This window comes from Boleophthalmus pectinirostris, unplaced genomic scaffold, assembly GCF_026225935.1.
Source record: "Boleophthalmus pectinirostris isolate CB_2022bp ecotype Guang Dong unplaced genomic scaffold, ASM2622593v1 HiC_scaffold_6, whole genome shotgun sequence".
Lineage (NCBI taxonomy): Eukaryota > Metazoa > Chordata > Actinopteri > Gobiiformes > Gobiidae > Boleophthalmus > Boleophthalmus pectinirostris.
In genome coordinates, this window is record NW_026571447.1 from 14027500 (window position 1) to 14043115 (window position 15616).

Here is a 15616-nt window from a genome sequence, read left to right on the forward strand (position 1 = left end):
TGAGCTTGACACCCCTGCTGTAGAGCAATATAAAAGAAAATATAATAATAATAAAATATAAGGAAATTAAGTATGACCTTGAATAGCATGCAATAACCTCCAAGCCTATCTATTTACCAAAATGGCAATTACAACTAACTCGTATTCCTAATGAGAAATAATGTAGAACTACTATATCAATTATACACCCTCAATTAATTTGGTTATTGCCTCCAGAAAGACAGTGTTTGACAAATTAAGAGCAGAGCAAACAGTAGTTCTGAGACAGATTTCGCCAGTGTAGCCTAAGGGATCATTAATACATTATTCAACAAGAAGAATGACTCCAGAGACTTAGTGCTAGTTTGACAAATCTCATACACAACATTGAATATCAAATTAGGGAAGTAACATTAACTGAAATATCGTGATATCGTGTTGTCAAAAGTGTCAATAATATCGTGGGCTGTCACAATCTATCAAATCCTTTGCTTAAATGTTTTGTTTTATTGTACCAACAACCAATAAACAGAGGAGACTAAATATACCATAATCAATTTCAGCACAAAAAACATGAAGAACTATGTTTTTATCTTAATTCCTGGAGTTATGACAGTAATAATTTGCACCAAGGTATTGTCAAGGTATTTCAAAAGCAAAAAGTACCCCATTTACAATCCGATTAACCTCTCCAAAATATCACAACACATATCGTACTGTGAGATAGGCCTGTCACGATAATTACTATATAAAGGCCTGAACAATATATTTATGGGTTTATCAATTTTGGAATATTAGGGGAGACTTTTGTTATTTTTGTTGTAATACAATAAGATTTGAGCTACAGAGGGTTGAAGGGCTTCTCTGTATTATTATTAAGTAAGTATTATTATCATTATTGATTATGCAGTTTATTTGTTGCAACACATATCTTTAATGATATTGTCTACACAAAAATGGCACTTGTTTCTGTGTAGACACCGCACTCCTGACTGGGCGACAAGTGAGTAAGAGATGAGGCACTTATCGGAAAAATGGTTCATTGGGATTATCCTGCTTTATTATTATTGTGTCAGGGGAATAAAGTAGTTTCAGTAGTATCATTTATTGCAGTATATAAGGAAAATATTGTGCTTAAAATGTTGTTATCATGAGAAGCCTAACCGCGAGATGCATACTGTGATAATATCGTACCATGAAAGTTGGATTTTTTTACATCCACTGAGACACATAAAACTGCAGTCTTCCATCAGCTCTCTCCAGACTTGTATCTATTGGAATGGAAAAGCCAATACAGGCCTATAGCACCTTCCCGCACGGATGCCGAAGCCTAGATTAATTGCCATGACAGGAACAAATGATGTGCTAAGCATGCTATTAACATTTGCATCTCCCCATGATTAAAGCCATCATCCATTGTGACTAAATCAAGTTTAACAAGGCCTGTTGCATCATTTAGCACCTTCCAAACAATGCCCTTTGGCTCCACACGGCGCTCCGGAGCTTCCATCACTTTCACCAGCTCTGGATGAAATGCAGTCTGTTGTTCAAAGGAAATAGGTGCACTGGCAATAAATGTTTTCATTGAGAGATTAACTCAATTGTATCACTTTGATTTTTCAGCCCTGTAAAACAACTCGAGCTATTGGCACTAGTCATTTAAAGATGAAAAGTCTGGTTTTCTCACTATGAAAAGTGGAAAATATTGTTAAAGGGCCCATATTATGCTATTTTAATATGTATGTTATAATGTTGTTACCTCATCAGAAATACCTGGAGTTGTGTTTTGTTTCATTCACAAATGTTCAACACACAAACCCTGTATTTTAGACTATGTTCTTCTCTCAAACACTCTGTTCCATTTTGTGATGTCATATGGTGATACATAGAGTGCTCTAGCCCCAATTCCAGGGCAGAAATTATCACTAAAATTATTTGGATCATTTCAGCCCTGGGATTGAAAAAAGGTACATGACATCACAAGGTGGAACAAATGTTTTATGAGGTAACAGCATTATAGCATGGCTTAAAGGTCATGAGAGTAAACTTTGTGTAATATAGGGCCCTTATTTTATTTTACTTTATTTTCGAGAGCAGTTTTTCAGACAGCAAAGTGAAGTATTGTGGACTGCCAATGCCCACTAAATACGCTGTCAGCATTTGGCTCTATCTTTCGGGTTTGCCATCAATAAATTACTTGAAGGCCCTGTACTTGTTTTTTCCACATATATTTGAGAAAGAATTGTCTTGCCCAGTACAGACACATTGTGTAAGCAGCTTAAGGTCTTGAGGTCAAAATATGTCTGCTGCACACTGTCTGTATTGTTTATATATATAAGGTTTATTGTCCATTAATCAGGAACTATGTTAACATGCTAGCTGTTGTTAACCCTCATGATGATAAAACTTTGGTCTTTGAAAGTTGTGAAAAGTGCTTATAAACTCATTGCGATGAATAATAAAATGCTAGAAATTTTCCATGTTTTTAAGATAGTGAAATCAGGTACGCTTTAATATACTTGTTAGTGATTACAGTAACTTAGCAAATTAATGGATATTGTAAATGTTTTACACATATAATTGATGCATTTCTTATCCAATGAATTATATTACAACTGATAGATCTAAGAATTTATGTACAGTAGATACAAGTTAATGAGGAGACCTATATCAGACAGAAAGCACATCCAAATCCCAGAGAGCCTCCATTGGGGACTCAAACTTGTGACCTTCCTGTTATCAGGCTGACCACATTTATTTCATTGCTGATTCACACTTAGCTCTATTCACACACTTCTCAACCTTATTTCTTAACACCATTTAATTAAAACACCAGAAACGTCAAACCACAAAATGCCATGGCCATGCCAGCGAGCAACATTTCAATTCTGCTATTTGCTCAAATTCTGTCACATCTACTTTTCCCTCTGACAAAACACAATGAAGTACTTAGAAGAATACAGCGCTACAAGTGATCTTAATAAACCCCGTCGTGTTCTTTTAAAGGGGCGTCAGTCAAACAGTTTAGTGTAATTTTGTACCAGAACAATGATTTATGAGGCTAGAACAGACCTGCCCTGCTCCGTTTTATCAGCTAAACCAAGCGCTCAGTCCCATTTTCTACCTCACACCTTATCTCAACCATGTGACCTTTTTAAGTAATAGCTGTGATCCTAAGTAAACATCTTATCTCCTGCTATTACAATAAGGGAACGCTGTTTGCTGCAGGCTAATACAGAGTAGTTATGAATACTAATGGGCCACATGGATCTACACAGAGCTGGACAAAGAGCTAGCTTGTGATCATTTTAGTTTAATGTGGATGGAAAAATTATCACATGGTACAAATGTCTTTTCTTAAAGGTCCAAAGTGTGTAACATCCCTCAGTTGTCCAGGTAGAATATATGGCAAAAAGAGAAATTCAATTTGTCAACTGGACAAAAGTTTATTTGGTCAAATGTGTTTTGCAGTTCATTCAAGCTGCTTCTTCAGTGTTGAAGACAGTGTTCAGTGTTCAGCTTGGATAAGCTGCGAAAAGTATTCGACCAAATAAACTTTTATCCGGTTGACAAATTGAATTTCTCCTTTTGCCTTAAAGTTAAAAAAAATATTACACAAAATTGATTGAGCTTTAAGCCATGTTATAATGTTATAAAAATAACATACCTGAAATTCATTCACACATGTTTGAGTAATCCTTGATTATTAGTCTTTCTACATTTTGAAAGCTGAAAATTCTCTTTTCCACTTTATGATGTCATGTAATGATAGTTTTCAAGTTAACAGCTACCTTATAGTTTTAGTTCAGTAGAGACGGGCAATTCCAGAGCTGAAATGATCCAAATGATTCTAGAGCATCTGCAATATTGTATTGCAGATTCACAGCAATGTACATCATGTACCATATATTTTACAATATTGATAATAACATCGGCAAATATTATTCATCAGTGGATATGAACACTGACAAAAAATAAATGTAAAAAAATGTTAGTTTTATGATACCAAATGAGAGCCTTTTACCGTATAGCTTTAACCTGTCAACGGTGCTGACCATGCTAACCTCTATCAATAGGCTGCATGTTTCTTGTGTCAATCTTCAAATTGCGTATCCTTGTATTAGCCAGCAAAAAAACAAAACATGATCAAAAGATGAGGAAATGGATGAGTGAGAAAAAAAAATTGAGAATGTATCTAAACCAACAAAATGTATGTATCTGCAGCCTATACACTATAAAGTCTCTGGGGTCGACTCCTGTGAACTTGCCTTAAACTTTATATTTGGGCCCGACTGAAGCATGTCCATCTTATCCACACAGAGCTGAGAGGAGCACTAGACCACAAAATAGAAGCCACTAAATCCACAAAAGGAGTCATGCATCCTTGGTTATGAGATAAGCCGCTGTGAAAAGTAATAACTAGCACTATAGATCCAGAGCTGCAGATCTCCACCTACTTATGGCCAAAAAGTGAATATATATTTTCAATCTGGGTAAAAGATTCTCTGTATTTATAGAAAGTATTTATGGGTGGTAAACAATCTGAGTGCATTTGAAAATAAGCAGGCAATAAGATAATACAATTTCAGTAGAGCAGTTACTATAAAGCAACAGAAGAGGTCCATGAATCGCTCTGTATCTAATTTTAGTTCATTTTCTAAAGATAAAGGAATTAATTACAATGCATTTTAGAAAAAGGGGAGAAATATATATATTTAATTTTTTTCTTGTATTTTGTGATTAAAAAACAAATACAAGAGCATAGACCTTAAATAACGAAAACATGTTTAATATGACTAAATTTTATTTTTGATGCTCTAAATCCCCCCTTCCCATCCCAGTCACTCCCCTTTAATATTTCCCCAATGGAACTACTGAAACTATAGTGACGTGAGCTTGTGGGCTGAGCTTTGGATAAATTTGTATTGCTAACACTCAGAAGGGTTCGAGTTGGATCTGTGAGACAAAATTATATAAATATAATAAATGTTTTAAAATTAAAACATGCATGGATGACATATAAAATCTCTTCAGGCATGTTTTCAATGAGAGAACAATGTTATAACACTGTAGAAAGCTCCAAAAAGTCATCTCCATTTAACAATTAAAACAAAATAAATAATAAAGCCATTTTAACAAAGTTCAAACTCTGCTCAAATCAGCATACTTCTATTGCCAAGGAAGTGTCAATTAAAAACCCCTGAGTTGATTACTGACCATTTGGAATTTGATTAAATGAATTACACATTTTTCCAGCTATTATGAGTTATTACACCTCTCACACTAAAACCCTTTTTGTTATACATCACAACAAACTTAAAGCCTTACATAACAAAAACTTATTGTATAACATTTTTCTCCTTTACCTTCAGCTGTACCTTTAAACCCAGGCACACTCGGACCCGGAGAGCACACGCTTTAATGGATAGAGCCGCGCATCTCCGCTCTGTGCCAGCATCCTGCACCTTCCGTAATCCATTTGTTCCCCTCAAGGTTATTGTTATCAACATAGATCTAGCGAAAAGCTGCAAGGGAGAAATAAAGTGCTGCTATGCTAGGCCACCTTACCTTATCCCCCCCTCCCCTCTCTCCACCTCCCCCCACCCTTTCAGCACCAAACCATTGACTCCTGCCATACGATTCCCTGCACTAAACGCCACTTAAGCTATTACAAGTTTTCAGCTGAGTACAGCGCTGACCTGATGGTCCAGAGGACAAAGACGGAGCTGTGACAGGGGGACACACACTTACTAAATGCCAGCATGGGAATTGCCACCATCACGAGCAAGCGCTTTCACCACCGCTAAAGCTTGCACACACTTTGACAGGGATGGCAGCGATTACCCACAATGCATCAGGGCCACGGAGGGTGATTACTAGCACGGCCTGTCTCGGTATCCTTACGCACACCGCAATACGGCCCCCAGGTGGCGGCGTATTCTTCCGCGGGGAGTGGCCTGTCTGGCTGAGTGTTATGAATACGCTTGAAGTTTTGGACAACCTTGACGGAATCATATCGTAAATGCGGCTGACAGCTTCGCGGGGTTTTCATGTGGGGCACTCAATCATATCTATGTCACTGTCCACTTGAAGGACACGGAGCGCGTTTGAGCAGAGCGCTAACTTGGCCTGATTGTAAACACTTTGTTGTTATTGCTGGTGGGCCGCAGGGTGTAAAAGAGCGGAGGCTGCTGGAGGTTTGATTTGCTCTTGATGTGTGCAGTCAATTGGACTTGTTGTACTTTGACTGGGAGAGTCAGAGGGAATGTCACACTCAACAAACTGTGGAATATTAAAAGAGCTGCATGTTCCAGCACATGGTGAGATATGTAATGACCAGGTGACATCGCCAAGGAGATAGACAGGCTATAATGGATTATGATAGATTATAATATACAGCATTTTCATAGAAACAAGTACCTTAAATCACTGTACAATTATGCAGCTTTAAAGCAAAAAATGTACTTTATAAAATACCATTTCCATTTCAGATGATGTTTGTACCAGCATTACTTTATTTTTTTCTAATGAGCTCACACTGAAAACTGTACATGCTAATTACTATCACACCCTAGATAAGTTAAAACATGCAAAAATAACATGTACTTCATGTATCAACAATTGTAAACACACTATGCTAGCTTCTTATATTAAAAAAAAACTGGAAACACTTTATTTTACACTTAAATTAGCCTTCTTCATAAGTCATAATGGACAATATTTTTCTTCTGAAGAATATATGTTTAGTAACTACTTTATTCATACCCTTACCCTTAATGAAGTAGACTAAGCCTGAATAATGCTTAATAAACAATATGTTCATGCTTTATTAAGACTAGTTAAGACATTATCTTTAGGGATGCACTGATATGGTACCGGTATCAGTTATCTGTGCAGTGTTTCATGTATCGAATATCGATTCCAAGGTATTGGTTCAGTCGATATCCTATTTTGGTCGATAAACTTGTGTAAAAAAATAAAAATACTGGCCAGTGTTGTCAATTACAAAACACATTGGATTATTTTTAACCATACTTCGTTAGTGTTTATTGGAAATTAATTATATTTTCAATCTCTACACCGGTATCAGTTGATATCAGGTACTAGCAGATACTTAAAATCAAAATATCAACATTGGTATTGGAACAGAAAACGCTGATTCAATGCATTCATATTATCTTGCATCATCTGGGAGTATAACACCACATTCTAGAAATGTAAAACTACCACACAGCATATATAATTGTTTACAAAAAGTATATTCTGCATACAATGTTTTAATTTACGGTGCATCAACAGCTTGATTCTTACAGAACTCGTAAATAAAATGTACTTACATGTTCTATGAGTTCCCTGATCATTCCATTCCACTGGCCCTTATCATCTGGAATGCCATACTTTCCATCAGGCACCAGGCGGATCTCGTAGGTGAAGCCCAGGATGGTGGCCAGTTCTTTGAGTAAGTCGATGCAGAATCCTTCGAAGCGGTCATTCCCCACCAGCGCCTTGTCAGACTTCTTAAGCATGACATATGGCTCCTCCTGCGCACACCCAAAAGATCAAATGGAAAGCAGCGGTGAGGTCAGCGTTTTCAATTTGTCTCGGCACATGCACCTAATTGAAGCAAAGTGATCCGCGCTGATGAGTCGCTGTAGCAGTTAACAGGCAGTGACAGGCGGCCGGTGTGGTACAGAGCTGCCAGGGTATGAGGGAATGCTGACTGTTTCTGTTGTGGGAGACAGAATAAGAGGTAAAATTTGGGAGCTGTTGGTTTGTCTGTGTTGAGCTATAGCCTACTGATAATGTAATGATACAAGACTACACTCTTCTCATATTCTATACAACTGTACAAGTCCCTATGCCACGTCAAAGCCACTATTTTATCTGCCCTGTTTCTCCTGATGATCCTGATTCTGACAGCATCAAAACTATGAATGCACACATATGGAATGTAACAAACAAAAAAGTGAATAGTAACTTTTTTTTTTTTCAGAATAGCCACCCTTTCTTTGATCATTGCTTTGCACACTCTTGGCATTCTACTAATGAACCCAGACAAGGCGCACATGAGCTCCTTGAGAGAAGGCCAAAGGTTTGCTAACCTGACGGATTGATGTGTGTCACTCAGTTGTACATAGGGATGTAAAGATATTCAAGTCTCACGATATGATATCGTCACGTATGAACCTCACGGTACCATATTTATTGCAATATTGTGGGAAAGCTCATGATATGGTGGGGAGGCTCATGATTTAACAATATCCAAATTTCTTAGTACGATATTATCATGATATTCGATATTTTTCTAACAAAACTGTGAATATGCAACCTTTTCCACTTAAAATGCCTTGACAAGAGTTAATCCAAAGAACTAAGATGTAAAAGTGCTTAGAACTATTATTTCTTCATGTAGTCTGCACTGAAATGGAGCAAAGGATCATGGTCTATGTGGTTCCCTCTGTCTATTGCTGCACCATAACTCTTAATTTAAGCAAAGAGACTTGTAATTCGATATACTGTGATGGCCTACGATATTACTGTAAGAACTTTGACGAGACGATATCACAATATTACGGTTATTGCTACATTCCTAGTTGTACACATTAACAATCTGGAACCGCTCTCATTGAAAGCGATCACGAACAAAATAGACTGAAGTACGTCAGACAACTTTGGTGTCGCCATGTTTGTTTTGCCTTTGGCTTCTGCACAAACCTTAATGCTGCTCTGTGATTGGTCCACCCACCTAAATAACAGTACAGTAGGTGCACTCCAAAATGGATTCTCAAGTGTTTGTGAACTCACAGCTACCACGAGAATTCATCTTGCTTGCATGTTATTGCTTTTGTGTTCTTCGAAGTAACCAAGTAACTCTCCTTTAGGATCAAAGTCTAGAGCTAGTCATTATGCACCAGGAAGATCTGGATCATGCATTTTTGCTTAGTGACACTAAACCAGTTCCTGGGCTTACGCACATCAGATTAGTTCTGTTGAAATAAATCTAAATAATAACAATCACCAATTTAATAAAAAATAAATTCTGTTCTCCAGAGTAAGTGAGTCACATTGATTCTACCTTGAGCTGATTGAAAACATTGTACACTGACCTACGCTGCTCGCCAGGTCACCCATTTTTACAACCAGGTATCTGGCACTCTTTACAGGCCCGTTATCCTCCAGCCTGCTCATAATTCTGCTTGCATAAACTCATCAGGAAGAAAACGCACTAGTGAAATAGAACATAGACTTGATCAGTTGTCACAAGCTAGCAACTCTGACTAGCAAAACCGCTCATAAACGATTTCCTATTTGACTCACCACAATCCCCCCTGTGCATTTCAAAACAGCCACTCAAACAAAGGCACCCTAATATAATTTATTGGCTCCAATGACCAGATGTATAATTTTACAAAGTGAGCTGTGAAGCGGAGTAATTGATTCTCAAGTGAAGGTGACCCATGCTTTGTGTTGTGTTTTTATATTTGCTGGAAAAAAAAAAGGAGTCAAGGAGGATAAAATGGGTTGCCATGATGCGTGTTACTCCCAGAGGAAATTGTTTTTCACAGGGGAAGTGGAGGTGGTGAGACCAGAGGTGAGCCAGAGGAATATAATATGGCTTGCTTTTGGCAGGGGGACACAGGTGGCACCCCTCATTTGATACTAAAATGTGCCAGTGCGAATGGCGGGGATGATGCTATTTGTAACATAATACAATAAACAACTTAACAGATGCAATCTAGAGCGTAATAAGTTTAGTCAACAATTAAAGTCATCTCATCCAATATCAGGAGCTAAGCAGGGCTGGGCCTCATTAGTACTTGGACGGGAGGCTGCTGGGAATATTAAGAGCCCAGTGGCAAAAACTGTGATTGTGTCCTTAGGCAACACACCAACATCGCCCACTATGAGTGTGTGTGAATGAACGTTAATGGTGGTTGGATCTAGGTTGGTTTATTTTCATTTGAACATATTTTCCTTACACGTTTGATAATGTAATCATTTACGTTATGTGGGTCTATTTATACAGTAGTACGAAGCATTGTAGTGTACATCATATCTAACTTTACTAATCGAATGGTAAAGGATGACAAGGCTATGGAAAGAAGTTCTTTGCTAAATCCTCAAATACAGAAGGAAGGACCACCATGAAGAAAATAAATAGATACGTTCTTTTAAACAATCATTTAAACAAAATACATTCATTTATACAAAATATAAATTAATATTTCAAAACATAACAATCAGAATTCTGAGGACACTTCAATCCGTGTATCATTCGTTCATTCATTTTAAAAATAAAACCAAAAATAGGAAAACAAAAAACACTGATACAAAAAATCATTATTTGTCTCCAAAACCAAAATGAAAAATGGACCAGGACTGAGACTGGGACTAAGACCGTGACCAGCCTAGGACGGAGACTGGGACCTGGTTTAATATTGGTTCAGTCCTGATTTAGTCCTGGTGTAGTCTTGTTTTAGTCATGGCCTCACGGTTTAAGTCACAAAAACGGGAAATGGCCGTTATCTGTTTTTTCCATTATTAATTTAAACACAAAATCGAAAACTGAAAAAAGAAATCGTTATCTGTTTGTTTTGATTTTTTTTTTCATTTTGGTTTTGGAGACAAATAATGAAGAAAATAGCTGTTGTTTTTTTTTTGTTTGTTTTCTTATTTTTGGTTTTATTTTGAAAAACAAATGAATGAGTGATACACAGATTTACTTCTCTCAAATTCTATCAAAGAGATTAGTGATTGATGTCAGAAGAGAAAATTACATTAAAGGTGCACTGCACAGCTTTTCTGGTGGAGGGTTCGCCTCCTACTTGCCTCCAAGGAGATCCGATATTTATGCCAGGAATGTTCCACAGTTTGATGAGAAGCAGATGACGAAACTCGGGCCAAGTTACATGTCAGATCTGTGGACTGGCAAGTTTGCTTACAAGAAGAATGCACATTTTTTGCTCTATAGAAATACTTACATAAATTTATCGTCATACTGTGGAATATTTCAGGCAACATCTCCATGGAGACAATCCACTAGAAATGTTACAGAGTGCACCTTTACATTTTTTTTTTTTTTAATCTCTTTTTCTTATATGCACTTAGTTTAAACAGGCAACAGTGTTTTTGTTACATAACAGACAATAAACACCCCTAATAAAAATATAATTATTCCATCTGAATACGCAGCCATGTGGACATTACAATCTGACTCGCCTCTTGAATAAATAATACCACATGAATACTTGATGCATGGCGATAATGCTTAACGCTACCAACTTTGTTGAACTTGTCCAATTATCAGAAAAGTTGCAACATTAAAAGAGGCCATTACCATCTGTTTCTAGCCTTCTGATTCTCGCTATTCCCTGAGGTTTTGGATTCAACAGTATTTGTGGGAGCCGTCGGCGTGGGGGGGCATCACCGAGACTAGGGAGGTGGGCTCACATTACGAGCAATGGAGTGCAAACAATTAATGTACGGGGGAAAAACACATTAGGAGCCTTAATCTCCTCCACAAAGTTATCACTATAAAACTGTCAGACGCCCTGTTCACGCATCACTGGGAGCAGTTTGATGCAATGTCATTACACTATGAGAGAGAGGGGAGACTGATATTAAAGTTCAGCAATCTCAAAGTAGGCAGTTTTATGAGCGCAGCCTAATGAAATGGCAAATGGAGGAATAAAAGAGTGAATCGGGGAAGAGTGTCAGAAATCCTGTACTTTTGAATGATGGGAGAGATGAAGAAAACAAAGTGCGTTAGCGAAATTAGTTTAAAGGTCTATAGTAACTGATGATGTATTAACAGTAACCAATTAAAGATTTTGTGGTATACTGTTCTAACTTTTTAAAGGTGCATTGTGTAACTTTTAGGTTGTTTCTGTGGACGTGTCATTGCTCTCCTTGGAATGTTCCACAAGGTGACATTAAATAGATCTACCTTACATTTATTAAATTACAGGTGGCTTTATAACACAAAAATACCAAATAAAAAGGGCATTCTGACTGTGAGAGAGGTTGCCTCCCCACAGATCTGACCTGTAACTTGGTTTGGTCTGGTCTCCATGAAAGTAAAAGTGCCATATTGTGTTCCATGTAGAAAAGGTTTTGACAGACCCTCCACTAAAACAGTTACACAATGCACTTTTAAACACGTTACTTCATGATAACTCATTTATTGCAATAAACGATAATACTGAGCCTATTTTATGCCACTGACACAATAATAAAGCAGGATAATACCAGTAAACCATTTTCAAATAGACAGTATCATTAAAAAGGCCTAAGCTGCCATACATAAATAGCAGAATGAATCAATAATTAGCCATAGAAGTCACTTATTTAACCCTCTACGGCTCAAATATTATTGTGTTAAAACAAAAATACCCCAAATCTCCCCATTTTTACTAAGAAAGTGGACACACGATAAACATTGAGCCTCAGTATATATTGTTCGAGAATCCCTCTCCCTTTGCTCTCTGTGGCAAGTCACTCCCCCTTCAGAGCACCATCACATTACAATTGTGCATTTCACTAATGAAACTACTAAAATAACATCAGTTATAACATCAGTTTTGTGAAGTTGTAGTGTATTGTTTTGTATGGAAAATTGTCGTGCTTGAAAATGGGTGACTTCAAATAGGTCCCAGGAGAGATTGCTAGATTGCTCAAACATGCACAGATGGCATATAAAAGCATATTTTTGATGAGGGACCAGCATTAAAAGATGTAAAAAGTAGATTTTGCATAATGCACTCTCCTTAAATGCCCTCAATATACTTATTTTTGTTTTAAAAATGTACCATGTGCTCTTGAAAATATGTGAAGATTATAGTGAAATATCATTGGTCTACACCTGGCAAAAGCAACTTTTTTCTTTTTTTTTTTCAATATTTGAGTGCACATTCCAGCTATACAGTCTATACAGTATAGAACTATAGGAGACTGGAGACTGTAAAAACTCATAATTACACTTTTTTTTTTTTTTTACTGAAACAATGACATGGAGGTAATGCTATTCATATATAAACACCTTGCAGCATGCTAGCTTACTATATGAATGTACACTATTAAAACCTTTTGCTTTTTTGCACAATTCACTCTAACTTCTACCCCCTCCTGTAATACCACACTGCTTCCAATTAACACATAAGACCCTATAGAGAGAGAGAGAGAGAGAGGACTGAAAGGTGCCATTTGTGAAAAGGACATTTATTTGCGGCGGTGACCTTACCAAGATGGTGGTAATGATGAGGGAGCGATTGGCCAGTGAGTCGGTAATGTTCATCCCCTTCCGCTTGGGCACTTCGGTGATGTTGAGGCCCCCAGATGCACTCCACTTGCCCACCTGCAGGAGATAAAAGGCCCCTGGATAAGTGGTCCCTGTGATCCCACCTGCCCACCCGCCCGCCACATCAGCCCCGGTGCAGTACAGTGTGGCACGGAGCATTAGATGATTGGCAGATTCACCCTCTGTGTCTCCAGAGCAGAGGTGGTGCTGCTTTCAATGAATGAGATGTGATGGTCGAGGATGGATAGTGGCTGCATTATGTGTTTTTTTAAAATGGTAGGTGAGGGAATGTCGCAGAGCTAAGCTTAATGAGTTTAACTAGGAAATGTATGGTTTATTGTAGTTTTATTTTCTGTGGTTGAATGTGTAGGTAGCATTTTTGTTGTTGTTTACTTAATATGCAAAACCATCCAAATTCAAGTATTGATGATATAGTATTTGAAGTAAAATATTATTTAAGTATTTGTATATTTAAATTTTGTTTTGTAATATTTGGATTCCTTTATGTAATAAAATGCAACAAATGCAGCAGTTGTTAAATATCCAAAAACATCCAATTTGCGTAATGTTTTGCAATGGAAATTAAGTCATTTTGATATATCTCTACTACCATTTGTTCAACTGTACTGATTACGTTTTCTATACACAAGCAGCTGTAAACTTGGGAAGATTTTGGAAAAAAAAAAAAAAAAGCAGTGGAGATTGAATATTTGAACCATGAATTGTTATTATTCAGTGTTTTTCAAAATAAAATATATATTTTTTAAACCTTATTAAAAAAAACAAAAAAAATCGAAAATTCGACCAAGAAATTGTTATTATCCAGTGTGTTTCAGAATTAAAAAAAGCAACTGTATAAATTTATCAAAATGCCTTTACGCCACATTTTTCGTCTCTCAAATAGAAAACACCGTGTTCCACCTTTTGATGTGATGTGGTAATACAGCAAATGCTCCACTGTGTTTTTAAACTTCATACACCTTCATTAGAATCATTTTGATAATTTCAGCTCTGGAATTGCCAATTTCAACTGAACTAAAGGTAAAAGGTATCTGTTAACTTGAAAAGCACCATTCCATGACATCATGAGGTGGAACAGAGCATTTTGATGTTTGGAGATGCATTTAGAGACAGACTAATAAACCAGGACTACTCACTTGATATGTGAGAAAAAAAAAAAAAAAAACAAAAAAAAACAAGAACTCCAGGTCTGTTTTTGTGGAGGTAGAAGCATTAACATGGTTTAAAAACTCACAAGACTCAATTTAGTTTAATATAGGAGCTTTAAACATGAGCATATCAGTCTAGATAATGTGTGAATGCAGTCGTCTCTCTTCCCCAGTCGACTCTCAGGTCTCCACTGCACTGTAAGGGCAGCGTATATTTATTACTGCAAACTACAATGATATAGTGCTCTGGGGCTGCACAAAGACACTGTATTGGAAGTCTATCACATAGAGGTTACAGTTAATTCCAATAAAAATGTGGTGTGCGGTTGCCAGCTGGTTTACATTGGCAAAGTCATTTTTACTCTGCAGTCGTGCTAAGATAAGCCCAGAGATTTGAACAAATAAAAAGGAGTTACATGCGAGCAACCCTCGGGCGAATAGCTTTGCATATTGTAGAGACTCACTATGGAAGGTATCATTAGCACAAATAGTCCTGTGGCGGTCGGAAGCAATCTGGGTTTTACAAGATGAGCCCCTGCTATCGTAGCCCCCTCCCCCTGAGCCATCGCTATGACGACGCACACAGCTTTTTAAATTCTGAGTCTTGCTGGTGGGGGGATTTCCATTGAACCCGTGCTATGAAAACTAATGAAAAGATATTGGAGATACCACCTAAAACAATTGCATATTATATTTATTTGTAGTTGGTAGATTACTGCATTCTATATGTATTTTTATGAATTTCTTGAGGTGTGCAGAGTAGTTACGTTGTGACTAAAGAAGTTAAGGATTGATTCAGTATTGTGGTTTTAAATTTTTACTTTTCTTCTTTGAGTGTTTACAAGGTAATGTGCTATTAGCTAAATTATTCTATAATAGCTATTGTCCAAGTTAAAATGTCTGTCATGGCTAGTTCAGTTGTGTAGAGAAGAGTAAATTTAGTTCATGGGTAAATGCTTCATTTTGCAGCAACTACCAGAACATTTTGTACAATTTGAGGCCCTGTACCCAATCTTTTCTCCCATGTATTTGAGCACAATTTGTCTTGGCTGAGTACATACATATTTTATTAGCAGTTCTTAAGGTCAAAATAAGCCTGCTTGTGTACTGCTTGTGTTCTTTTTGGTCCGAGAATCAGTGTGCGGTTAACATGCTAGTTGTTCTTAGCTTT

At 37.1% G+C, this 15616-nt stretch overlaps 1 protein-coding gene across 1 annotated transcript in view; it reads right to left on the reverse strand.

Annotated features, from left to right (window-relative positions):
- grik3 (glutamate ionotropic receptor kainate type subunit 3) overlaps nucleotides 1–15616 on the reverse strand; it is a 191820-nt gene that overhangs the window by 38225 nt on the left and 137979 nt on the right. Inside the window, exons 9-10 of the mRNA XM_055163536.1 lie at nucleotides 13220–13333; nucleotides 7317–7520 (exon numbers count right to left, since the gene is read on the reverse strand). Coding sequence (XP_055019511.1) covers nucleotides 7317–7520; nucleotides 13220–13333 — 318 coding nt within the window. The remainder of the gene's footprint in view (nucleotides 1–7316; nucleotides 7521–13219; nucleotides 13334–15616) is intronic.